Consider the following 27401-nt stretch of genomic DNA (forward strand, 5'->3'; position numbering starts at 1 on the left):
CACCTAGCGGTTGGTAAAGTGGTTGCAGTTTATACTGTACAATAAAAACATAAATTCATAGGTTATAAATAGCCTGAAACTTAATATATAATTTATACAATTACTTTTACAAGTTTTCCATTAATTATATTGATATTGAGCTAAATATAAAGGTTTGCAGTGAGAAATTTCAGAAGGAGCCAATTGTAAATGATAATTATTATTAATTATTTTAAATTATGATCAGAAGAGTAAAATTACATTTCAAATATGCTAACAACCAATGAGTATTGTTTACATTTTTAAGGTAGCATAATGATTATTATTGAATTAACTGATTTAAAAAATGCGTGCATAACCTGTTGATTGTTTTGTATTTATTGTCTGATTGGTTAATTAAAGATTGCAGCTGCATAATAAAGTGGACTGTTTTTCTTATTATCATAATTTATGTTAGTATTTGTGGCACCGCCCCTCAAGAGCATTCGCTCTCTTTAATAGATAACCGTACTGTGATTTGCATAGTCTTGCATAATTCATGAGATGGGTCCGTGTGGCTCCGCCTCCGCCAAAGTTGTCAACAGTTCAAGATGGCTTCGCTGCAGATGGTGAGGGTTGCGCTGCTCATCGCGTTCTCCGTGTTTCTGACGCTCATCCTGGGCTTCGGCTTGCCTTCCGTGCTCAACGTCTTCACGCGCTGCTGCGGTTTTCCGGAGGCGAGCGTCACCGAGTGTGTAGTGCTGCTGTACGCGCTGTTCGTGCTGTACGTGGCCGTGCCGCGACTGCCCCGCGGGACAGTGAAGGTGAAGTAGCCTACAGTGCGCACCTTTCCATATGCGCTGCACCAAAAATATACGGCACATACGGTATGATATGATATTTTATTGTCGGCTGAGTCTGAAGTTTGTCTTGCACTCACAAAAGCATATTACACTCAGATAAAACACAGTTATGCGTTACAATCATACTGTAGCCTTAGTTACTTTTGATGTTTTAGTGTACTTTTCAATTCTAAGATGCACAAAAGAGTGTTTTATTTATTTTGATTTTAAAGTTTTTTGAATAGGGACAATATAATAAATATAATTCCAGTCAAAGATATGAAAAAAAATGCACTGCACATAGAGATAGCTGACGCTAATTAGCATCTCTTGCCTCTAGAAAGGCTTTTCTAAAAAAAAAAAAAAATCAATACAAATATAAATAACTAAAATAATTATAATAAAATAACTATCTGTAGCCTACCAAAGAGAAAGAAGAAAAAAAAAAAAAAAAACTAGGGATGCACCGGTTAACCGGCCGGTTTTTGCTTAAAATACGCGATCGGCAATCGGCCGGTTTTTCGTCTTTTTTCGGCCGATTTTTCCGGAAGTGCGCCCGCGTGCACAGACTACATTGTAATCGTTCACTCTCATGACATTTGTGTGGAAGTATTTCGGAATCTGTGCGCAGGACACGGGCAGTCGTTCAGCACTGGAAGTGCAGAGCTACATGTCCGAGGCACAGATAGCAGGAAGCGAACAGTCGTTGGTGTACTGGCCATAGAGGTACTGGCGCACAAATAAGAGCCCCTTTCCCTGCGCTCACTGAAGCTGCGCGAGCGTACTGTACCTATGTATTTAGCTGTAATGAGATGCACTTTCGGGGGCGTACTGTACCTGTCCCGCCCTGCACAAGCGGAGATAGTGAAGGGATGTTCCGGATTAAACTGACAAAACTGAAATGCTTTTTTTTTTTTTTTTTTTTTTTTTTTTTTTGTATAAAGTATAACTTGCAAACAAGTTTGAAAAGCCAGAAGTAAACGTCAGTTCTGTATAGGATGATTATTTTTATTTTACCTTAAAATTACATCGACTTAATTTGATTAAAAAAATTACCTGCTGTAGCACACTGCAAAAAAAGTGTTTCATTCATCCAATTAAAAAATGTTAGGGTAATGATTCACATCTATATTTTTTTACTTGAGACAAGAGTTATTTATTTTTCATTGGTTCAAGTAAAAAAAATATAGATGTGAATCATTACCCTATTTTTTATTTTTTTTGGACGAATGAAACACTTTGCATCTTTGTTTTATTCGCACCAACATTATTTGATTTGAACATTTTGGAATAACTTATTTATATAGCATACTTTATATAGCATACTTGGTAAAGACTTTTTTTTTTATTTAAAACCAAATTTAAAAACTAAAACAAATACTGAATGCTGATGTCTGTACCATCTATGTTTGTATTAAATGTAGTCTACTTACTGTGCAGTTACTGCCGTTTATTTCAGATGGTTACGGTTATTGTTTTCAATAGCCAAAAGCCAGTTTGGCCTATTAAATACCAAATAAACATCTTGTTTATGTATACTTTCCTTCTTTCTTGTTTGTTACTTAAAGAAAAAAAAATCGGAAATCGGTATCAGAATCGGCCAGTTTGCTTGTAAAAAATCGGTATCGGAATCGGCCATGAAAAATCATGATCGGTGCATCCCCAAAAAAAACTAATGTAACAAATCCTTCATACAATATCCTCATAGATTACAAACAGAATACAGAACAACCACATGCCTAAGTTTTATAAACTCTTCCAGTCCTAATAAATAACTAGTTACAAAGCATATAAACATTTAAATATGCATACAGGTCTGGTTTATTTTGAACTTACGCTTAAAGGGTTAGTTCACCCAAAACTGAAAATTATGTCATTAATGACTCACCCTCATGTCGTTCCAAACCCGTAAGACCTCCGTTCATCTTCGGAACACAGTTTAAGATATTTTAGATTTAGTCCGAGAGCTTTCTGTTCCCTCCATTGAAAATTTATGTACGGGATACTGTCCACGTCCAGAAAGGTAATTAAAAACATCATCAAAGTAGTCCATTGTGACAAAAACACTGGGCTGGGCGATATATCTAACGATATGATCATGCGCATCTAGTCAGTAAATCTGGTTACTTGATTACCGCTAAATCGCCATCACCTGCTTTCAAATGGAGCGGCATTTAATATACAGAGCCGTAGATCACTGACAAGCTACGCAATATCGCGTTGATTATCGAAGGCTATACATCTGGGATAATGAACCCGATATTGCGTAGCTTGTCAGTGATCTACGGCTCCGTCTATTAAATGCCGCTCCATTTGAAAGCAGGTGATGGCGTTTTGGCGCTAATCTGCGTAGCTGATTTACTGACTAGATGCGCATGATCATATCGTTAGATATATCGCCCAGCCCTAGTTTTTATTGTCATTATCATATTGTTGGATAGTATTTTTTGTTTTGTTTATTTGATTTTGATAAGAAAATAATTTATTATGCATTTTCTTCTCTTCCGGGTCTGTTGTGAGCGCGTTCATAACACTGCAGTGATGCTGCTGACGTGTTTTCTTTGTTATTGGGCGCACCAGAAAACACGTCAGCCGCGTCGTACATCAACAGTCACAGCAGTCGCGTTCACAACAGACCCGGAAGAGAAGACAATGATGAATAAAGTCGGATTTTTTGTTATTTTTGGACCAAAATGTATTTTCAATGCTTCAACAAATTCTTGGGTGAACTTACCCTTTAACCATCAATGTAAAATACTTTATATAATGTATATCACTTTAAACTCATTTGGCAACTTATTCCAAAGTTGGGGTCCCTTTACAGAAAATGCTCTTTGCCCTTGTGATGTTCTACAAAACCCAATCCTGCAGTTTCCAACCTCGGTGCTCGTACAGTAGTAGTTCGGACAGTACCATCGTGTCTCTTTACCAAATTACATAAAACAAAAGGTACCTTTTTACGCAAGTATTTAAAAATCGATTTAATTTATGATACGTTTTTAAAATTCATAAAATTAAGCATATGCCATTTCTTTAAAATATGACAGTGATGCCATTGATTTGGCTTTTTATCCATTATTTTTAAATCCCGATTAGTCAGCATCTCAATTTTTTGTCAAATTTAAGTTGTGAATCCAGAACTACTCCTAAAAACTAACTTCATTTACCTCCTCTATTTCTTCATTAAGTACCCTAATTTTCTTTCTATTTTCTTTCTATTAGAAAAACACATAAAACAGTTTTCTTAACATATAATGTAAGATTATTTTCCTGGAGCCATCTGGATATCTTTTCCATTTGCTCATTTAAAAGTGCAGCGACCTTAGCTGATGATTTAGCAGATGTGTAGGCCTATATTACTGTATCATCAGCGTATGCTGACATTCAACATCTGGACAACTACACGGCAAATCATTTATAAACAAACAAAAAAGCAATGGACCTAAAATTGTGCCTTGAGGGACGCCCATTTTATTCCTTAAAAATACTGATGTGAAATCATGTTAAGATCTCCTGATTTATAAAATGTGTAACTACAGCCTTTTCCCCAAATATTTGGAAAAATACATCCCTTGATTGATAAATTTATCAAATGAGTTAATGGAGGTATCATCAAATACAATTAATATCTAGATTAAAAATATCCTTTGCCGTTGAATTTGGTATTTGGTAAAACTTTTATAATTTCAGTTATATTATTTTCATCTCTTTTATACAAAATAAATTGAATTCCTCAACCTCCACCCTATTTTCTAATGCTGTTCATTTAAAATTTTGAGCTAATTCATCTACTGAATAAATAAAATATACATTAAACTCGTGTGCCAAAGTAGCTTTATCATTTATTACTTTATCATTTCAATTTAACTCTTTAACTACATGTTGATTATTTGCTAAATTATTTAGTTGTTTCCATACAACTGTACTTTGTCCTCTAGCACTCTTTTAGTTGTGTATAACATGCTAATTTTGAATTCCGCAATTTTTGTACTATATTTTCCTTAAACCTTTATAAATTAAATGATCTGTGTTTAGAAGATAAAGTCTAAAAGATAAAGTGGTTTTTAGCATCTTGTCTCTTTGTTTCATAAGATTACAAATGTCACTGTTCAGCCAAGCTAATGATATTCTTTTTCTTAAAGTAGGAAAAAGGTATAATATGTATTTAACAAATTGGTCAACACTGATTTATTTCACTTAAATGTAAAATATTACCCCAGTCAGCATTGTTCCTCTCTAATTCAAACTGACTTACTCTTGATTTTGGTATCCCAAACTTAATTCTGTTGGGTCTCTGATTTTTAAATCGTTGTTTAGTTAGTTTCCTTGCTGTTAATACCGTATTATGATCTGATAGACCTATCGGTAGATATAAGTTTTTATGATACGCTCTATAAAAATCAGATCTATTACAGTTCTGCTACTTCTGGTAATTCTAGTAGTGTTTTTTATTTTTTTTTAATTAACTGTTGATAATTAAATTTAGTCATTGTTTTTAATTTTTGTCTTCCATTTTTATCTGCCCAATTTATATTAAAATCCCCATAAAATATTGTTTCAACCGAACTATCAAACATTTCCAGTAGCTCCTTCATATCATCATAAAATGATTGTGTATGTAATGGCGGATTATATAAGAACGCAATACTAAATTGCATACGAGGAGAAAGTATCACGTTTAGTGAGTTTTCTATTTAACTCAATTTCAGTACACTTAAAAAATTCTCTAATATAGGTCAATACTACCGCCCTTACTAGATAACCTGTCTTTCCTAAAACATTTTTAACCAAGAATATTTATCATATTTGTAGCCTCACTCTGTTGAATTCTGGAAACTATGCAGGACATAATGACAACACGACTTCTGTTATTACCATGCAATGCATGTGTGGTTTAAAACAAATATTATGCAGTGTGTGTGTGTGTGTGTGTAAAAGAGAGAGAGAGTGTGCCATGAAATATATTAATAATTATGCATCTTATATAGAGCTGTAGTGATGAGTGACATCCATTTCTGTGCATTTTATTTATGGTAATAATGCAAACGCATTATGCAGGACAAAATGAATTGTATAATTACCTTCAAACCGGAGGTACACGTGTCCAAGATGAAACCTTGAAATATGCTGTGCATCTGTGGTATAAATGGTGCATTATGCAATACAAAAAATTCTGTTATATATATTTAGCCCGATTTATACATCATATGAATAAATAAGCTTTCCATTGATGTATGGTTTCTAATGATCTGACAGTATTTTGCCGAGATACAACTATTTGGAAATCTGGAATCTGAGGGTGCAAAAAAATCTAAATATTGAGAAAATCGCCTTTAAAGTTGTCTAAATGAGGTTCTTAGCAATGCATATTACTAAACAAAAATGAAGTTGTAATATATTTACAGTAGGGAATTTACAAAATATCTTCATGGACATGATCTTTACTTAATATGCTAATGATTTTTGGCATACAAAAAAAAATCAATAATTTTGACCCAAACAATGTATTTTTGGCTATTGTTACAAATATACCCCAGAGACTTAAGACTGATTTTGTGCTCCAGGGTCTCTCTCACACACACACACATGCACACACACACACACGCACACACACACATATATATATATATATATATTAGGGGTGTAACGGTAAACAAATATAACAGTTCGGGACATACCTCAGTTTTAATGTCACGGTTCGGTATGATTTTTTTAATGGTTTACTGAACAAGTTGCTCTTTCTTTAAATACATTCAGTTGTAGTTTCCATTTTCTTAGTGATAAAAATCTACCTCAGCTTATGCTTAAAACTATAGGGAGCCCTTTTACATTACAAGGTTACAATTAGGCCTAACAGCTTAACCCAAACTTACATTTAATTACTATTTATTTTTAAATAGATGATCAACACTCAACTTTAAAAAAATATATATATATTTTATTATATATATATATATATATATATATATATATATATATATATATATATAATATATATATATATATATGTATGTATATATATATATATATATATATATATATATATATACATATACATATACATATACATATACATATACATACATACATACATTTAAAGTTGAGTGTTGATCATCAAATCCAGGTTTTGAATTTATGGAAATTAATGAATTAATAAATAAATGAATAAATTACTTGAAAGTCCAGGAAATGTAGTACATTTTTATTGTAGTTTTTTTGTTAGATTTGTCAATAGGTCTCAAACACTGACAGAAACTGATGCATAACTGTGATGTTATTTCACTTGTTGGCACATTCGTTTGCAGATGTACAGTAATGCCGTGGCTTTATGAAAGAAATATTGCATGTTTTTTTTTTTTGTAGGTTGAGGGGAGAGCTGTGCTCATTACAGGCTGTGACACTGGATTTGGACTTGCTTTGGCCAAGCACTTTCATAAGCTTGGCTTCGCTGTGTTTGCAGGTTGTCTGTTTAAGGTAATGGTTCAACTATTCCTGAAATGTACTCCTCAGCTGAACTTCTGTTGTACATATTCACAGTTCTCAGTGGCTGGACATTCAGTCTAAAAGTTGCATTCACTTTTTGGATAATGCAGAATAAACTAAATTACTCCCATTAGAACTAATCAAGTGTACACTGTAAATGCCCTTGTGTGGCACAGTATGCAGAGCATGTAATGTCATACCGGTTTGTTTTGTGTGTGGATGAAGGATGGAGAAGGTGCAAGGGAGCTGGAGAACCTTCATTCAGAGAAGCTGAAGGTTGTGCAGCTGGACGTCTGCAGTGAGGAGCAGGTCTCTCAGGCTGTTGAGTTTGTGACTGCTAACCTGGAAGAGCCGGAGAAAGGTGAGGGCTGTTTGCATCTTCAGTTCAGATCAGTTTGTGGAAGTTCATAGAGGATGGGCAGTTCAAAGGTCATTCGGGAGGACCAGACGACCAAAACGGGGCATTTTGGAGAAGTGCTATTTGAGCTTGTGTGAATTAGGCTGCAGCAGCGTCTCTAAACAGCGCTGTTATTACCTCGCTAGTGAGTAATGACGTGTTTATTTACTTTCAGAAAATCATCTGTCATGTTGTTGTTTTTGTTAGTCCTGTAATCTCCGTTATTACATATTTACTATATGCGAAGTGATATGGAACTGTAATGCGGTCAGGAGAGCTGCCTGGAACTACGTTCGACGTGCGATTCCCAGAAAATAATTGCACACCTCAGAACGTTCATCAGCGAATCAGATTCAAGCATTCAGCGGCCCCGTGGTATAAGTCAGTATTGCAGAATTCTCAGAATTGTGAGATATAAACTTGCAGTTGCGAGTTATTATTTCCAATTCTGAGAAGAAAAAAAAAAAACTTTTCTTAAAATTGACAATTTATATCTCACAATTCTGGAAAAAAAGAAATAAATCATAATTGTGAAAAAAAAAAAAAAAGGCTCCAATACCTTTTTTTTTTTTTTTTTTTTTTTTCTGTGAAAAAGTCAGAATTGTGAGATACAATAAATTTAGATCCTCCCATGTTAACTTTGTCAGCTTAAGATTTTTATGATGTTTTTTAAGATCACCAAATAATTAAATATTTGTCCGATTTCCAAAAGTAGGTTTGTTTTATCAATTTTTTAAATGTGGCTCAATATAATCCAGTGTATTAGCTGCCGTAGGTAAATAACTAGAAAAACAAAGTGAAAAAATGTGCACTACAAACTAGTTTTGACAATACTGTAAATTCAAATTATACCAGTTTGCAATACAAAGCAGCATAAGAGACTGCTTTTGTACAGCTGAAATAACAGAAAGTGAATGACACTAAACGCTTCACACTTTCAATCTACAAATTGCCACCTCGCTCTCACTTTAAAAGGTGCTGTTTGTAATTAGTTTGACTCTACTAAAGCATAAAATACCACATGTTTGCAGGTATTTAGGAAACATGCTAAGTTCACATAATTGTTTCTTTGAAAATCAATGCTACAGCCAGTTATTCTACTTTGAAATGTTTGTTCCGTGTCCGACTATCTGTTTTGTTTTGGTCTGTGTGACTCCGCCCACTGCCATTTTACCTAATAGTATTTCAACACCCTGGGTTGCCAGTTGGTTGAAAACACAGCATATTGCAGCAAAGGAATATTCGACCACTAGCTGTTAATATTACATAGTGCACCTTTAAAAATATGCTGGATAAGCTGGTGGATTTTATATAACTGTGTGAATTTTATCAGGATGTCTGATCAGTGAGTTTAAGGAGGTTTGTGATTATATCTTGCAGGTCTGTGGGCTGTGGTCAACAATGCTGGTATCTCCACATTCGGTGAGGTGGAGTTCACAACCATGGACACATACAAGCAGGTTTCAGAGGTCAACCTGTGGGGCACCATCAGAGTAACCAAAGCCTTCCTGCCTCTCATCCGCAGGGCTAAAGGTAAAGTAATGAACACACTCCATGCAGTCCAAGTGTGTCCTCCTGCGGTCAACCTATTTAGAGAAAAATTTGTTGAAAAATTTTTAATGTTTCTCTACAGTTTCCACTTCTGTTAGTCTTTCACTGAATTAAAAGAACTGTTTAGATCTTAATGGATCAGTGGTTAAAGCAAATGGACTTTGGAGTGTGTTGCCTGACAAACACTTCTGATTTTTGTGATTCAGTATTTAATTTTTTTTATTATTATTATTATAAATTTATTTATTTTTATTTGCACGATGGCATATGATTTTAACACTGGAGCATAATAATTTCAGATAAAAAAAAAAAAAGGTTTTTAATTTATCTATTTTTATTAATAGATGTTTTCCATATTCAAAGGAATTTAATAATTTATATAAAGTAAAAAATATAAGCCCCAAAATTACATGCATTAGAAATAAAAAGTGTCTTTAAAAAAAAAAAAATGTTCTGTAGTATAATGTTGTTCAATAATAATGTTTTTTTATTTTTTTGAAAAATTTTAATGTTATATGTTATAATGCTGTTATATTTTACAGCAGTATTCCTTTTACATAGTAGCAGTTAAAATATTTCTTGTAAATCTCAACTTTTAACATTAATGTAATCAAATTAAATATAAAACCAAAGTTATTTGCCACTGCCATGGCATTAATGTTTTTATAGAAAATATTTTATAGTTTGTTATAGAAAAAACAAGTTATGCTCAGAGTCCAGAGCCTCGATCATAACATTATAACACAGGCACCTTCCGAGTAGAGACCTGCAGAGAGATCGCGGTTCAGTATGTACCTCGGTTTTGACGTCACGGTTCAGTAGTTATATATATATAACAAGCAACCCTCAACTCTCAAAAAATTATGCAAACATGTAAATTGCACATAATGCAGTTTTTAAATTAACTTCCAAATGATAAAAATTATATTTGTTGTTGAAATATATTCATTTACACAGTGCTTCTCATAGCTAGTTTAAAAACAGATTTATTTAAACATTAAACAATTAAAACATCACTAACAGGTAAAGTAAATATATAGTCTAATCACGAAATGCTCTTCTCTGCACTTCATTTATAGTGCACTTAAGAGCTGTGGACACAGACGACTGCCTGAGGTAAAGAGAATGCTATGTGACGTTTGTTTACAAGCTGTTTTATTGCTGTCTTTCTGCGGTTGAAACACTGATTGAGCGATTGCATGGCATGAGATCTTCATTCTTGTTAAAACTAGTAGTAAAGGATGATCGCGCTGCCGTTTGAACTAAAGCGATCTGTCTCTCACTACACATCAAAGAGCGTCAAAACGGAATTTATTGTTTGAATTTCCTGAAAATTACATATTTTTAAAGATGAAACTTTGTTTCTTATTAAAAGTAAATATATAAAACTGGAAGTTTCCAATTAAATTAAAACAATGCTGTATTTGCTTGGTACAAAGTGTACCGAAAGACCCATACCTCGCACCGCGGTGCTTGGGCCCTAAATGTATTAAAACAGAAAACAGAAATTACCATTTTTAATAATATTTGACTTTTTTTGTCTTTTGGTCACAGGTCGCGTGGTGAACATCGCCAGCATGTACGGCAGAATGGGAAACGCTCTCCGATCCCCTTATTGTATATCCAAATACGGAGTGGAGGCTTTTTCTGACTGTCTCAGATATGAAATGAAGGTTTGGGGTGTTAAAGTTTCCGTTGTTGAGCCCGGAAACTTTATCGTGGCCACAGGCATCCTGACACGTGACATAGTTACGACAACGGCAGAGAAGCTCTGGAAGGAGGCGCCCCCTGGTGTCCAGGAGGACTATGGGAAAGCTCACTTTGAGCAGTACATGGCTCTAATGCGCTCCTACTGCAACAGCGGCCAGCGAGAGATCGAGCCGGTTTTAGACGATATCACGGATGCCATCATGTCCAAACAGCCATACACACGGTACAACCCCATGGAGCCGCACTGGTGGATTCGCATGCAAATAATGACCCACCTTCCTGCGGCCATCTCAGACAGACTCTACTTCTAATGAGATGCCAACTTCCAGTATATTTGTCACAGGGTGCATCAGTGAATTAATCTATGCCATATTGAACGTAATCAAATAAGTATACAATCTTTTAAATGAAAAGTAAAAAAAAAAAAGGATTTAGACAAATCAACATTATTTTGTCCAAAATATTCCCTTAAAGGTATAGTTCACCCAAAAATGAATTCCTCATCCACAGGCCATCCAAGATGTAGGTGTTCCTATGATATGTTTCTATGATGCTGGTTTTGCAAACTCATTCAGTCACTGAACTGAGGAAACAGTTCGACTCGGACCGAGGACTGATGAGCCGCTGATATGCACATACAAAAACCGAGCACTTGAAAGAAGGGGCCAAATGAACGTTTTTATGGTTTCTCATTGTTTATGTAAAAAGTTTAGTTGATGAAGACTAGTTTATTCACTTTATATGCTTTAGACATGTAAAACATCCACATTTCACATCATTATTAGATGCTTTAATAATATAATTGCATATTAGTTTCGTCACTGCATGATTACATAAACTAGTGACTTGAACCAGTTCACCGAAATGAACAACCAGTCCAGAACCACCAGTTTGCTGAAAAGAATCAGATATTCTCGTTTGCCTGAGGCTCTGAGTTACAGGCAATACTGTTTTAAAAAATGTTCCGTTTCTTGCACAGGCTGATTGTTTCGCTTCATAAGACCTCAATATATCGTCAGGAGCCACGGCTGTTAATTTTGTGTAGCTTGATATGCTTTCTGTAACTGTCAAAAGTGCCGGTAGCTGTTAACTTGCATTATATGAATCACCGAGGACCATGGTTTAAGCTATCGTCTTTAAAAAATCTTGGATGGCCTAAGAGCGAGTAAATTAACAGCAAATTTTTATTATTGGGTGAACTACCTTTAAATGTATGCACTTTGATTCACTTTATGGGCTCATTTATGGTTAAGTATTTTGGAAATATGAACACTTTTCAGTATTTTGATTTGGTCACGCAGATATTTTCATAGAGCGATCACGAATCCCCAGAGGCCTGAAGCCAGAAGCGGTGAAAAGCAGCATTATATGGCGCGTCCCGTCTGGCTGCTGATGTGGCTGATGTCTTAGTGTGGCTCTTTTCTTTGGGTGTGGATATTTTGTTTCGTTTGGTTATATAGGTGATTTGTTGTTATATAACTGATTTATTGGGGGTATGAAAGGGAGTGAGGGTCTGAAAGGATCCCTTATGAACATTCCCTTTATGAATGTCTCTTCCAAGAATCTGAATTATTATATTGAGGTATTATGGGATCACTCACCATCCACTTAAAATTTGTGCTGAAACATTCTGAATGTTAAAAAATTAACAATGAATACATTTGCGGCATCCCAACTTGCATACTTCTGTGCAATAAAATGCTGTCATTTGCTTTATTGTATAAAGTAAGACTGGCTGTGTTTAAAATAGCACACTAGCATACTATTCTTACTGTTGCTGCAGTGTGTTGTATGTACTAGCATTCAAACGTTTGGGGTTGGTATGATTTTTTTTGTTTGTTTTTGTAAGAGGTCTCTGGTGCTCACCATGGCTGGATTTATTTATTTTTTTAAATGACTGAAAACTCATTAGAGAATTGGCACAAACCGTCCGCTACTCTTCCATAGTGCAAGGGCTAATGGGCATTATTAGCCCAAACACCTCAGATATAGTATGACATTTGGAAAAAGTAGGATTTGGAATTCACTAATGCTGGTTTTACAAACTATACACAGTAGGATGGATTGCATGGGAACAGGAATGACATCAAATGTTGGCCACCGGAGGGAGCAATTGAGCATCTGTAGCCATCAACCTCTTTTTCAAAAGAAAAACACTAACAGTATTATCAAATAGTGTACTGAATTATGTCTTCGGTCTCTTATACGTGATGTAATTGCCTAATAAGGACCGTGTGTTTGCATGGCTTTCTTGCTCGATTTCATGTCGTGTATGTGAGTTTCTGGAAATCCTGTAAGACAAGTTTAGAAAATTCCACTACAGTTTGCCTTATATTTAATATAGCTTAAGTTGAAACATAATAGTGCAGTATTCTCATCTAATATTTTGGGGATTTTCACTAGCTTTGGTTGCGAAATCATGGGAAGTACATTTCTGAATTTACGGAACTATGCAGACACAAGTAATTTCATTATTAATGGTCGCACATTTCTCATGCTGTTCTCAATCAAGTACTTTCTCTTCTTATCGCTGATATTTCATATTGTTTCAGTATAATATTGCCTGTTTCTTGCCTTAATTGTTTCACGTACAGCATGTGTGAAGTCATTATGATTCCCAGCAGGTCTTCATTAAATGCTAGCAATGTAATTTCCATAACAGTGGGACACAAAATCATGCAGGATAACTTCTTTCAAATGACATTCTCATGAAGCATTTATATATAGTTTTAACCTCTAAAATTGTGATGCCACATTTATGCTCTGGATGACATTAAAGAGATGTCAGCATTGATTTATGTAGTTTATTTCTTCCTTTGTACAGTCTGATAAACTCCTCTTTGCATACAGTATGAGGAAGAGTTTCATCATCATGGAGGCAGGGGGTATACAACTGCATTTGATTTTCTCAGCACCTCCAGGCCCATTTACAGAAACGGTTCACTCATAGTTCAGATAAAATGAGCTTGCTCAGTAAAACTGGTCCATTCAGCCCAAAACAGCAACTATGTTTGCTTTTCAGTACAAGATCCAGGGGCCTGAATTAGGAATTCATTCTTTTGTAACAATTAAATTAAAGACATATTAGCCAAAACATAATACAAAACTGTTACAGTGCCGCATAATTCAAAGCTTGGATGGATCAAAAAGATTTTTTCAGTATAAACAGTTCAAAATCACTGAGAACCACCATGTTCCCAAAAGAAATGACAGAAAAGCTATTTGGTCAAAAAAAAAAAAAAAAAAAATCCTGCTGAGTCTACATGATTGATAACAACAGTACCTCTTTCAGTTTCTGGTTGCCTCATAAGCTGACAAGTATACTCTCACAACCACAACCCAGATATCATGTTTGCTGAGTCTACTTATAACTTAGTCAAGAGTAGATGCAATATTTGACAAATTAAAACTGTGAAGCAAAGATTTTGTTTTGTTTGCTCACTGCAGGGTGTCCAATCCTGCCCTTAGATCAGTGGTTCCCAATCCTGGTCCTGGAAAACCAACACTTCACATTTTAGATGTCTTTCACCTGATTTAACTCATCAGCTCATTAGTAAAGACTCCAAGACTTCCAGTGTGTGTCAGATAAGTGAGTGTTGGGGGTTTTCCAGGACCAGGATTGGGGACCACTGTCTTGATAGCCAACTTCTTGCAGAATTTACTTCTAAGGCTAATTAAACACATATGAACCAGGTAATTAAGACCTTCAGGATTACCATGAATTTCGGGATTTCCAGCAGGTTTGTTGGAGCTAAACCCTGTATGAAAGTGGGCCCTTCAGAAGCAGGACTGAACACCTCTGGTATAACCCCCTGAACTTAAATATGGCTTTTACCCTAAGGTCAATATCAGGGGTGCCAAAACCTGTTCCTTAAGGGCCACTGTCCTGCAGGTTTTATTTCCAGCCTTAATAAAACTTACTTCAAGGCCTTCAAACGTCCAGGCAAGTGTCTTGAAGCTGGTTGGAGCTAAATTCTGTAGGACGTTGGCCCTCCAGGAGCAGGATTGGACACCCCTGGTCTATATGGTAAGGTCACTTCAGTCAGGAGGCAAATCATGATAAGTTCCTCAACGTGGATGTTTTTATGACCAGGACATGGTCCGTGCAAACCAGTCACTTATCAGGGGAGTATTACGCACATGCAAAGCGATACTCAAATAACAATCTTATAATAGTGTAGACGAACACCAAAACTTTGGCTCCAACAACTGAGATGAAGGCACATTTTAAAGCACAAACTGTGATATGACTACACATCTCAGAGATCCCTCATCCAAAACAAGTGGATCTCAACTGGTTGATCAAAACCCAAAATTGGGTAGTAGGGTTGTTCTCATAGGTTCTTGGTAGATATTATCCAGCAAGTACTTGCACGTCTCAGTGATTTTTTTCCCCCCACTTCCTTCAAAAATCCTTATTCCTCAACTCTCGCCCCAGTCCAGCTCCGAACAGCTGGACAAGTAATTATAGTCGTAGTGATGGTCCCCTGGAAAAGAGCCCAGATCATCACCCTACTCATAAGTCTTCAGAAAAGAAACTTCCATGTTTTTCCAACTTGAAACAGAGACGTGTCCAGGGAAGTGTCTTTCCCATTGCCTGGTCCAGCAAACATACTTATCTATGAAGTTTTACATATTCACATCTGATCCTCAATGGAACATCTCTCTCCGTTTATCATAAACTATTGAAAAATAAAAGGAAGCAGCACTGTGGATCTTGATCGCCAAGCAAAGTGGATCCTTCCTTGAAACCTGAGCTCACAATGCTGCCTTCATGCTGACACACTTTCATTCATCCTCTACATTACAACACATATACTCATTTGAGAACGTGTGCAACCAAATGAGTGCCAAGCAAAGCAAAGAAAAAACAAACACCTAATGAAACTTTAAACCAATCCACCACCACCATTGATAATAAAAACCACAGCCATTATAACAACTGTAATGCGATTGCAGCCTTGTTCATGAAAGACGGATTTATTAGTAGAACACTGAATCATAAATGACCTATTGTGTACACAAATGCGGTTTAATTTTCTTTAATCTTCAGTCATGGCACAGCAATTCAGGCTCCATCTGCAAATCTTGAACAAACTCCCATATTCAAATAAATGTCTAGTAGAAGACATTAATCACACCTAAACCCTTTGACAAAGCGGAGACACATCATATTATGGCATGGATTCTGACAGTTCCAAGATGTCTGAATAAATTTAGGAATCTATTGTCAAAACTAGCTAACAAACCACAATAATAAGCACCTTGATTGTCAGGGAAGCAGAACTTCTGAAACTTTACCCCTTATAAATACAGATGCCATCCTTAACGAGACCTCAAGCTTGATTTAATGTTGGAAACATGCAGTTGCAAGACTATAGTTCAAGATTAATCCCAAAATGATTGTGCCTAATTTGGAATATTGGTTTTGGTCACTCACTTTTATTGTTGGAGCATTTTGCAGAAATATTGATTCCTAATAAATATAGCAGATTACATCAATTTCAACAGTTCCGTGTGGTTCAGGCGTTGCAGGCAGTAACAGACAGTATGTGAGACCTCTGAAAAATGTTGAGAAAAGTTCTTCTGCAGTCAGGACTTCAATAGCAGAAACTTGAAAGGACAGTTAAAAAATTGGCAGGGAAGTTAAAGAAGAAATGAAAAATACATTTTGGAAATCAATGAAAAGAATATATATTAACAAAAGAAGACCTAGGTTGTAATTATAGTACATGTTGACATCAAAATACACTGCATCTCCTATGGTCTAAACATACTGTATTTTGATACATTGGGCGTGTCCCTCAATGAAATTCAAGCATGTTTCTGAGCAAATGAACGGGAGTCCATTGTCCGTCTCTCCCTGTACCTCCCTTTCTTGGAATGCTTGATATTCCCAGTCTGTCTGTCTGGAAGTGTAATCATTGTTAACTGGATATTCTTTCTACATGGATCAGGAGGCAGCCAGAGCCTTGACCAGGTAGAGTTTATCGCCCTGTTCGCTGGTAAAGATGGGTGCCTTTTTGTAGTGTTCCACCAACTCCTCCATTGAGTTAAACTTGCGTTGTCCGATGCAGTACAGGTTGTCCTTCATTTGGACTTTGAAATGCTTGTTTTTGGACTGAGCTTTCAGCGATATTGAAAAGTCATTGGGCTAGAAAACAAACAAATTGGGAGAAAGGGACAAACATGGTCAATTTAGACCAATTATTAAAAGCAGGAATCTCAGCATAAACAGCATTTTTATCAGAATATAAGAATGAACATTTCTGTCTACTTACTGAGGACTCGCTGTCTCGGATAAGAAAGTCTCCCTCTGTGCCCCTCTGGTTGAGTGCCATCTCTGCCTGATGACGCGTCACCTTCCCATAGTACCACTGCTTGCCAGCGAAACGTCCGCTGGATGAAGGCTCAATGTAGTCACAGTCAGGTGTGGGCGGCCCGGCCATGCTGGCTGAGTTGAGTGACTCCTGCAGAACAGTCACGTAGTTCTTCGGCACAAGTCCCATCTGCCCATCGGCTTTGCGACACTTCCACCACTCTGGGTCGTTTTCTGGCTTCTCCACAACTTCCATAACCTCGCCCTTCTCAAAATTCAGCTCTTCATCGTTGCCTGAGCTGAACGGGTAGAGTGCCTGTACAGTGTGCATCACCTGGTTGCCGTTCGCACTATGAACAGCAGCCGCCAATTTCTCCGACAAGCCGGCAGGGTCATTGCTCGCCGATCCATCTGCATCCTCCGTCACGTAGTTGGATGGGAACCATCCCGAATGGCCTTGGTAGCTCCCCCTCCACCAGCCATCACTGCACTTCTCCATGACGATGACCCTTGTGCCCTTAACCAAAGACAACTCATCTTCCCGCTCAGCCGTGTAGCTGAATTTGACAAGCGCAGGAAGGTTTAGGTCATACAGACGTTCACCATTGTCCGAGCACAAGTCAGAGTCGGCGTTGGAGGCTGTTTCACGCATGCCTGTTTTCCGTTTCACCTTGCCGATCCCTGCATACATACAGAAAGAAAAGCCATTAAGAATTTCCAAGAATGAACAGCACTCTCTTCCACCTTCAGTAACCTTTGAGTAAGGTACCAAACCCCCAATTGCTCCCTGAGCGCTGCAGCAAAAATGGCTGCCCACTACTCTGGGTGTTTGTGTGTTCACTACTGTGTGTGTGCAGTTGGATGGGTTAAACGTAGAGCACGAATTCTGAGTATGGGACACTATACTTGGCCACACGTCACTTCACTCACTCACAGCCTAGGTTGGGAAACAGACTAGGTTTTGTTTCAGTTATTTTTTTATACTGAGAAAAAGTTAATGCAATAGCTTCTTGACATTCAACTTCAAAATAACACATTTAATTAAAGGCATCTGTCAATGGAAAGCCTTGATCAGAAATGATAAATGTGTTCAGACAGTCTCTTCAGGGGTTAACTACATTACCCCGCCCCCTGCACTCATTCCTTTCTTGTTGAAATTATCTGTGAAACCAAAGAGCACTGTATTTTGATACAGGCACCAACAGGCAGGGCATGAGTGAAAGGAAAACTTGTCCAAACACATGTTACAGTGCAGTCAGGCTTGTGTTTTCATACTGAAAGGGGTACACAGTAGCTATCAGCTCCCGCCTGTTTGAGTCCTCTCTAAGTTAACACGGGCACTAGTCCAGTTCCAAAACCACCCAATTACAACCAACTAATTGTGTTCTCACCATTTTTTACCACTCATAGATCATATGACAAGCTGTGTATTTTTGCCTTCCTCCTTGATCATGGAGATGATTCAATTATTCCCATGTGAACAAGCATAAAAGAAATGCTTGCTTTGTGACAATGCAAAAAATATTGCCACCATGATAAAAGGGTGCAAGTTTATTCTAAGAAAAGTTCTATCATTTGCCACCTGTCTCGCACAGCTGTGTGGTCTAGCTCTGTTATTCAGAGAAAAGTACAAGTAATTGCAAAGAGACACTGGAATGATCACCACACCCTTCGTCCTCCTCCATGGGGAAGGACTGAGCGAGGGAGTGCTGGGTTAGGTTCATGGATACTGTCGAGGATTCCGGCTTGTCTGACCACATTAGGTCAAGCCAAGTGGGCCGGTCTGGTGGATTAATGGAGAATATCTGACCCTGAGGCCCTTTGACTATGTTGGCGGGTTTGGCAAAGGTTTGTGAATAGTGTTACCGTGCAGGAATGTCCACTTGGCAGTGAAGTTTGTACCGGCCCAATCCAAAGGCCCAAGGACAGATAAACACTCTTTCTCTTTACATACCTTACAAAAATGTAATGCAGCAACAAAATGATGGTATTAGACTGTAATACCATTGTAATTTATATAATACAAAATGCATGGCACTACTATGGTATTACCATAGTATAGCTGCTGAAAAACAATCTAAACTAGCCCAAGATTGTTTGCTGGTCTAAGATGGTTTGTTCGAGGTAAGCCAACCCCCTCTAAAACCATCAGATAAGACCATTCTCACCAGGAGAAAAAGAAGTCCACCAAACCACCTTAGGCTGGTTTACCCTGTTGTCAACATGGATCTGTCCAAACAGCTATCTGGGAAGTAGGCAAACTCAGCCTTTATATTTAGATTTATTTTAAATTCATATACCTGTAGGCATTGCTCAAGAATAATACTTACCAGATGTGATTTAACAAAACATGACAACCGAGAAGCAGGTGAAACCTTGGAACCTCTCTTACCTAATCTGAAAGGAAACCACCCAGTTTACTTTATGCTTACTCAGGGGTTAAAGGTTAACAGAGTGACAACAAAGCTTTTTCAATGGCCCTTTCTGCTTTGAGCGAGATGCTTATCAAAGCTCAAGGCCAGAAGAATTTACTCTGTGCTTGCGGTTACCTCTACTGCCTGATTTGCATGACAAATATATGAAATCCAAAAACAAGATATATTTGCCTCTGGCCTCTAAGCTATGTCCGATTAAGGGGGATTGACATTTGCATGGTCAACGGGAGCAGGACGTGAATGTAAAGTGTATGAGCGATACTAACTGGAGCATTTAGTGCCTCATGCGTGGACGTGTTGGTGCATGTAACCACGGCTGTGTGAATCTTCTTACTGACAGCATGAGTTCGACTCATCTACAAATTCAAAAGACTTTTCTTAAAGTGATAGTTCACCCAAAAATGAAAATTCTGTTACAGTTTATTCACCCTCATATCATTCCTCTCCTACGAGCTGTCATGACCATATCATTAGGTCAGTGAGTTGATGAGAACCAGATCAATATGATTCATGACAGAATCATTCAAAAAGGTTTTGTGAACAGCTTGATCGATTCAATAAACAGATCCAAAATCTTCAGTGTGTAACTGTATCGTAAAGAGTGACCAGAACAATTCTTAATTTCTCCAGAAAAAAGTCATACAGGTTTAGCAAGACATAACGGTGAGTAAATGACAAAATGTTCACTTGTGAGTGATCTAATTCATTAAAGAATATAAAGAAATTTGAGTTAAGTAATGTGAATAAATGCAAACCTGGACTTAAGTGCAGGTTAAAATATACAAGGATTATGAAGGCAAATTTCAAGTTGTCACTTGTTAAAACAGGCAAATGATCTTGGCTGAGTGAATGTTCAGACCAGTGGTGGTGGTTTTCTTGAGCGTGATATGACTGATGTTGTTTCACGAGCCAGGGAAGGTAATCCACCCACTCAGTCATTGGATCAGTCAGTCTACATGGACTCTAGAGAGCCCACATGGACAGTTCACGCAAGTTTATTTTCAATTCTCTTAACTAACACAAAATTTCGCAAACACGTTTGATCACACATGGCAGGTGTATCCCACTTAAGTATATGCTTTTTTAAGACTTGAAATTGTTCTTTTTAAAAATAGATATGTATGTTTCTTATAGAAAATGTTAATGATGTTTGTCAAAAAAACTTGCCACCACAATGCTAGGAGGTTTTGTCCCACCCCAGGTCTCTTTGAGTCCATGGATTGCGCTGCTGATAGAACAAAACACATTGTTTGGAGCCATGGTGTGTTTCCTGAATACAGAATTAGGAATTTTCCTGGATTCCTACGATGGATGGTCAGGAAGGAAGTTGCACGCTTTTGCATGGCCATAACTCAATGTGCATATATCAGTGTCTGTTTTTACCATCCACTCCAATATTAGCTAACTTTAAAAATCAGTTTTGACCAAAAACTGTCATTTACAACTAACTGGTAGTCATTACAACTTGTAAAACCCAACAGAGATTGATTCATCTAAAGCTTCAATTCCTCCCGCCCAACAGACTACATCCACTTCCCTTCCATTTTTAAGTCTTTCCTGTGAGTGCAACACGAGCCAACCCAGATTAGTTGTTTCCTATGGTGAGTTCATCCTGTTGTTCTCCAATAAAAGGCTCTACTCCATTTAAAAGCAACATACAGCTATGAAAAGGTGGATTTTATGACATGACAAAATAAATAAATGAAAAGTGAGGAAAACAAACATTCGACCTAAGTCTTGGTAGTACCATGGAAAATGTTTCTGATGGTAAATATTTACATATATACCATGGTACTGATTGATGACTATATTCATACACCATGGTGTTTACAAGATGCTTAATGGTAATTTGAAGAACATTGGTCATGGTATGGTACATGTCCACATGACAGCTGGCATATAGTTGCCTAAAAAACGAGAAAACGCAAAGATATTGTCATCTGAATTTCATGCAAAATGTACCCAAGTGCATGAATGAAGAAGATGCGAGCAAAACAGGAAAGAAAAATCACTTGCACTACTAACGTAAAAAAGCTGGGCTCAAAGCCAAGCGGAAAACAAGACATTTGTTCAACTCAAAAAAGATAAGACATCAAAAGGCCTCCAACGACAGTGACTGTAAACCACAGGGCTGTCTTCAACTGCTCAAGAATGTGTGCACATCACATGCTCGCTCGATGCACAAATAAATTAAAACCAATCTGCAAGGAACAGACCTCACAAATCATATAAACTTCCCTAAATGAAACACGCAAATGCTCAACAACAGCTTAAAAAAAAAAAAAGCTAGATAATGCAAAGACACATTCAGCAATAATGGGTGAAATTACCACAGTCATATTTCCTCCCAACAATAAACAAAAATAAAGTCTGATGAAATTATATATGAATGAAAAATATTTAAAAAATTCTTTTTAGTCAGTTATTTTCTTTAATAATGACATTTTCGACATAAAAATGCCAAAAAAGTTAACTAAGCTGATAACTGAAATTCTATACTACTAAATAATAAAAAAAAAACATTCAAAACTAAAATGTATTTTTTTATTTGTGTATTTATATTAATGGTTTGAGATTTGTTAAAGGTTTAACACTATATAAAATGTATATATATATATATATATATATATATACACATTTTATATGATTTTCAGTACTGTATTACAATATGAACAAATTTGACAAAATATATTTATTTCTTTTGATTTTGAGGTGAAACATTTCGTGAGATTCATAGCTATAGGATAAATAGCCTCTGTTTCACATCTGTGCTTGTTTGGCTAGCACAGGTCCGTCGAGAGTCATACGGGGGTCACAGCCCATCCATGTACATAACACCATCAGCCTGCTGTGTGTTCTACTCAGGAACATTCCAGAAAGCCATCAGCACTTCCTGTACTCATCTTGTGTGAGAGGACACTAGCATTAAAGCTTGTGCGCTTGTCCTTCTCACAAAGCGACATTATCTCGTGGTGTTTTCCATCAGCTTTAAAAGTGGCGGAGTGGGAAGTGGAGAAAAACAGACGGATGGGCTGACACTGCAGTGAATCATCAATCTGGTTTGCTCACTTCCTCCCTCACAGGCTCCAAAGATCTGAGGAGAAATCTGTCTCGAATTAGAGCACTTCCGCTACCAGCCAAGGCTGAGCGACAGGAAAAGAGAAAGGGTGAGATGGAGTGGATAAACTGGGAGAGAGAGAGACGTGTTTCAATGATGAGTTTAACATACTGGAATCAAGAGACAGTTTAGGCATTCAAACTCGTATCACTTTCTTCTGTTGAACACAAATGGAGGCATTCCTTTAAAGAAACATCTGTGTTGACATTTTTAAATAATGCACATTTAGGTTTATGTCAGGTTTAATGCCATCAAATCCAAACATTGTTGATGGTCACATGTCATGTGACTAAGCGCATGGAGGAATGAGAATTAAGAGCCACAACAGCGAAGACTATTAGCGTTTAATATGAGTGTGGACTAGGCACCAATGTTAATATTCTGGCTGAAACTGCTAAACCAATCATTATTTTAATGTTATAGCTGATAATTGATAAATGCTTGATTATAAAATGCTATATTATTTAGACTGAATGAATCAGAAATGAAATACCAAATTGAAATCTATCATTTAAAATGCTATAAATCAATTTAGGTATCACAATGTACAGTATGTTTTTTAGTTTTTTTTTTAAATTGATCAAAATGAACATTAAAGACGTTTATTTATTTGTAAATTCTAATTCAAAGAATCCTGTACAAAATGTACACGCTTCCCACAAAATTATGAAGCAGCACAACTGTTTTCAACACTGATAATAAGAAATGTTTCTTACTATATTAATATATTAAAATGATTTCAGAAAGATCTTGTGACAATGAAGACTGGAGAAATGAAGCTATATATCTGGCATTAATAAATAGAAATATTCAAATAGAAAACAGTTATTTTAAATTGTAATATGATTTCACAATATTACTGTATTTATCAAATAAATGCAGCCTTGGTTAACATAAAATAATTATTTCAAAAAAATCATTTTTTGGAAAAACACTGTTATGGGTTCATATGGGTTTTGAAATACAGATACATTTTTGGGTCCCTTTAAGATCCTTATTTCTGAAGCAAAGTTACATACCCACACACTTCAGACACGACCACATCACGTCCTACGGTCCTTCAGCACCTCGGCAAGACACTAAACTGTCATTTACTGCACAGCTACAGAAAAAGGCACGTCAGTCCTTTCAGTGAAGGATCCAGCGGCTCCAGAAACCAACAGTATATTCCACCAGCGGCCGTCCCAGAAGAGATACGGTCTTCATCAATCAGCTTGAGCGGTACGGATGACACAATGCTTTCAGTGTTTCACACGAGGAAACCCCACGACACCAGACCCTCAACACCTAAACTACAGAAAAAACCTCATCGAGTCGGATCGAGAAGGACCGGCGGGCTTCAAAACCAAACTTGATTAAAGGAGACTTGAGCTGGGAAAGAATTCCGGTTGAGTGTAACAGGAGAGTTTAAGTGCACAAAGAAGAAGAGAAGTTCTTTACACTGTGCTGATTGCAGTGTGTGTGTGTGTGTGTGTGTGTGTGTGTGTGTGTGTGTGCATGTGAAGTGCAATTACAGGCTTTTCAGAGCACTGCCCGCCCAGCTGCTCGACAAACACTGAGAACGAGAGGAAAAAAGGAGACTTCCCAAGCCAACTTGTCTGTTTGCTCATATTTGGTTTCCAAACAAATTAAGGAAGAGTAAAGTGTGTCCAAATGACAGATTAATAGTAAAAAGGAGTAAAAACTGTGTGTGTGTGTGTGTGTGTGTGTGTGTGTGTGTGTGTGTGTGTGTGTGTGTGTGTGTGTGTGTGGTGGGGGTTTCTGACAAACTCCCACTCAGCTCAGAAAGGAAAAGCCTTTCAAACTTCCCTAATCCTACGACCAAGAATGTCTCAAAACTCAATCCAAGCTAAAACTCTCAGCTTTGTCAGCTTTCTAGACTGGTGGTATGATAAGGAGGAGAGAAAAGTTGCAAAACTTACGGAAGAACTGTTTGAAGAGGTTAGCCATATCCATTTTGGGCTATCCCAGCGACTCCACACTTCTCTCTGCAGCTGTGCAACTATTCCATGTGAAACACCCTCCCACGAGTCAACCGCTCACTGCCTGCACAACAATCGGCTGCATGACCATGTGACCAGTGTGAACCAATCGCAGTCCCTCCCTCCTTCAGCAGGACTAGTCTGCCCCCCCATACACACACAGTGAACTCATCAGGCAACCCTGACTGCCTCAGATGATTGATCTTCATTGACAGCAGCAAGTTTACCCAGTCTGTTCATACTAAAACAAGAACATGTAACATGTTCAGACATGTTATCAATGTGGTATTCTTTAAAGGTGCCACAGAATGCAAAAATCACTTTTATAAGGTGACTGAACACAGTTGTGTGGCCGCAGTGTGTGAAAACAACCAGCCCATAATGGTAAAAATCCACTCACTCATTGTTTTATAATCCCAAAAATGATCGTGAACAGGAATGTTGTAGTTAAAAAATGTGTTTGGAAGCAGTGTGAGGATCAGTAACACGGTCACCACCAGTTAAACCGTAACACCGGTGGTCTGCCCGCGAGCATGAGCTCTTGAAGCTCCGCACTCTTCTGAGAAGGGAGGTGGGAGCATCAGCTCATTTTCATTTAAAGGGGACAAACACAAAAACAGTGTGTTTTGGTTCATACCCTGAAAGTGGCAATTTCAACAAGCTATAAAAATTATCTGTGGGGTATTTTGAGATAAAACTTCATATACACACTCTGAGGACATCAGAGAACAATTTAAAATACTATATCAATGCATTCTATTGCACCTTTATAGTACCATGAAAATTACCATGATGATCACCATATTCATGTAGAAAATACAACAGTGTATTAAAATTATATTACAATCTGATATCAGCTTTTAATATGAAAAAAAAATGTTAAACTGTGTTGCAATGTTACATTAAATAGATGTTTTGAATTATGTAATTTAAAAAAAAAGACACTAAAAAGGAAAAGGGGCTTGCAAATTTAGCCACCCCATAGGGACTAGCTAATGTGTAAAATGTTATACTTATTTTGTGTGTGATTTTCTTCTGAAAAAAACAAAACAAACAAAAAACACCAAAGTCTGAAGGTTCAGCGTGATGAATGCATTCAACACCACTAATATGATTACTACTTGGGCACTACAAAATATGAAAAAAAAGGAAAATAAATATATTGGATAAAAAAAAAAAATTAAATAAAAAAAAAACACACACATTAGCAAAATATAGGCACAATTTTGCAGACAAAAAAAAAGGTCCATTGTCTTTTGTCAGCAGTGTAGCGCTGTACACAGGCACTTTCAGTCACTCTCAAACCAACCAGCTTTCTGTTGGTAAATGCTGAGGAATCCACGTGTCCTACTTGAACCTGTTACGAATCTGCGTGATTCCCATGTAAATAACTGGATTCTGTCAAACAAAACTCACTGAGCAATGGTAAATGTGCCTGAACCATCAGACGTTTCTCAAAGTTTTTCTTTTGTGTTCAACAGAAGAACGTCAGTCATACAGGTTTGGAAAAACATGAGTATGAGTAAATGATTCATTTGACTATTTTAGCTTTGGTTATATAATGTGATATATAATATACATTTATTGAAGCTAGTGTAGTTATTTGCTCTGTATGTTTGGGCAGTCCAACCCAGCAACTTCAGACTAATGGTGTTAATGACAATGGTGTTAATTTCAGGCAAGGCTCTGTGCTTGTCTGAACATGGAAAAAACTGGTTCAAAAAGTCCTTAATTTTGCAATTTCGTTTGGAATCGCTCGCGGCTCAGAAACTCAAACTACATATTTTGCTGGTTAGCTATATTTTAAGATTTCTACAGCAATTCGGCACTGAACGTTTCATTCAAAACAAGCTTTTCCAGGAATGCTTCATGGGGTCCGAGGAGGTGCGATATGACAGAAAATCTGTGTACTGCACTCGGCAGGGCAGGAAGGGCACCTAAAGGTGATGACACATGCAAAGAAAAGTGCACAAACATATAACACAACAACAGACATCCAAGAGAAACGCTCAAGAACAGAGGCTGTGTGAACAAGCCATTTTCAAAACAGCCACAAAGACAACGATAGAGAGATAGCATCAGCGTGCACACAACTCTCACTGTACAGCTCCAGGCTAAACACAAGCACCCCCTGTTCCTGTGTACCAACAGCACAGACCCCACCTCCAGCTAACCACCACAGAGTACACCGATGTGTAGATTAGATTAAAAAGCAAACATGCGTCTCACATACGTGTGCCTGCAGATCCAGGGAAATATCACATCAAATATTTACTAGCAGAAACTGTCGCTTTAAAAGGAGGCTTACAGAAAAAGTTAAAAACACAGACATACAAACATATATTTAATTAGCTGTATGGCACAAATTTATTTACCATAGGTGACCCTGGACCACGAAACCAGCTTTAAATCGCTGAGTATATTTGTAGCAATAGCCAAAAATACAATGTATGGGTCAAAATTATAGATTTTTCTTTTATGCCAAAAATCATTAGGATATTAAGTAAAGATCATGTTCCATGTCGATATTTAGTAAATTTCTTTCCGTAAATATATTAAAACTTAATTTTTGATTAGTTATATGCATTGCTAAGAACTTTATTTGG

The 27401-nt window shown here is 37.1% G+C and overlaps 2 protein-coding genes across 7 annotated transcripts in view; one reads left to right on the top strand and one right to left on the bottom strand.

The window, feature by feature from the left end:
• The first annotated feature begins 505 nt into the window (after positions 1 to 505).
• LOC109049061 (D-beta-hydroxybutyrate dehydrogenase, mitochondrial-like) lies at positions 506 to 11394 on the top strand. Its single transcript, XM_019066730.2, has 5 exons — positions 506 to 782; positions 7164 to 7274; positions 7509 to 7644; positions 9061 to 9213; positions 10786 to 11394. The coding sequence occupies exons 1-5, from the start codon at positions 570 to 572 to the stop codon at positions 11250 to 11252; spliced, it is 1080 nt and encodes a 359-aa protein (XP_018922275.1). The 5' UTR covers positions 506 to 569; the 3' UTR covers positions 11253 to 11394.
• A 2337-nt stretch (positions 11395 to 13731) lies between these two features.
• Positions 13732 to 27401, bottom strand: part of LOC109049057 (cytoplasmic protein NCK1-like) — a 42061-nt gene continuing 28391 nt past the window's right edge. For 4 of the 6 annotated variants that reach the window (XM_042714061.1, XM_042714063.1, XM_042714062.1 and 1 more), the window contains 2 exons: positions 17223 to 17941; positions 13732 to 17095 (listed from right to left, as the gene is read on the bottom strand). In XM_042714061.1, the coding sequence (XP_042569995.1) occupies positions 16895 to 17095; positions 17223 to 17941 (920 nt within the window). In that variant the 3' untranslated portion in view covers positions 13732 to 16894. Of the gene's footprint in view, positions 17096 to 17222; positions 17942 to 23832; positions 24278 to 24735; positions 24870 to 27401 lie in introns of those variants that run through there. The other 2 variants (XM_019066723.2, XM_019066724.2) reach the window with 2 other exon arrangements.

The sequence above is a fragment of the Cyprinus carpio genome, chromosome A24 (assembly GCF_018340385.1).
Source record: "Cyprinus carpio isolate SPL01 chromosome A24, ASM1834038v1, whole genome shotgun sequence".
Classification (NCBI taxonomy): Eukaryota; Metazoa; Chordata; class Actinopteri; order Cypriniformes; family Cyprinidae; genus Cyprinus; species Cyprinus carpio.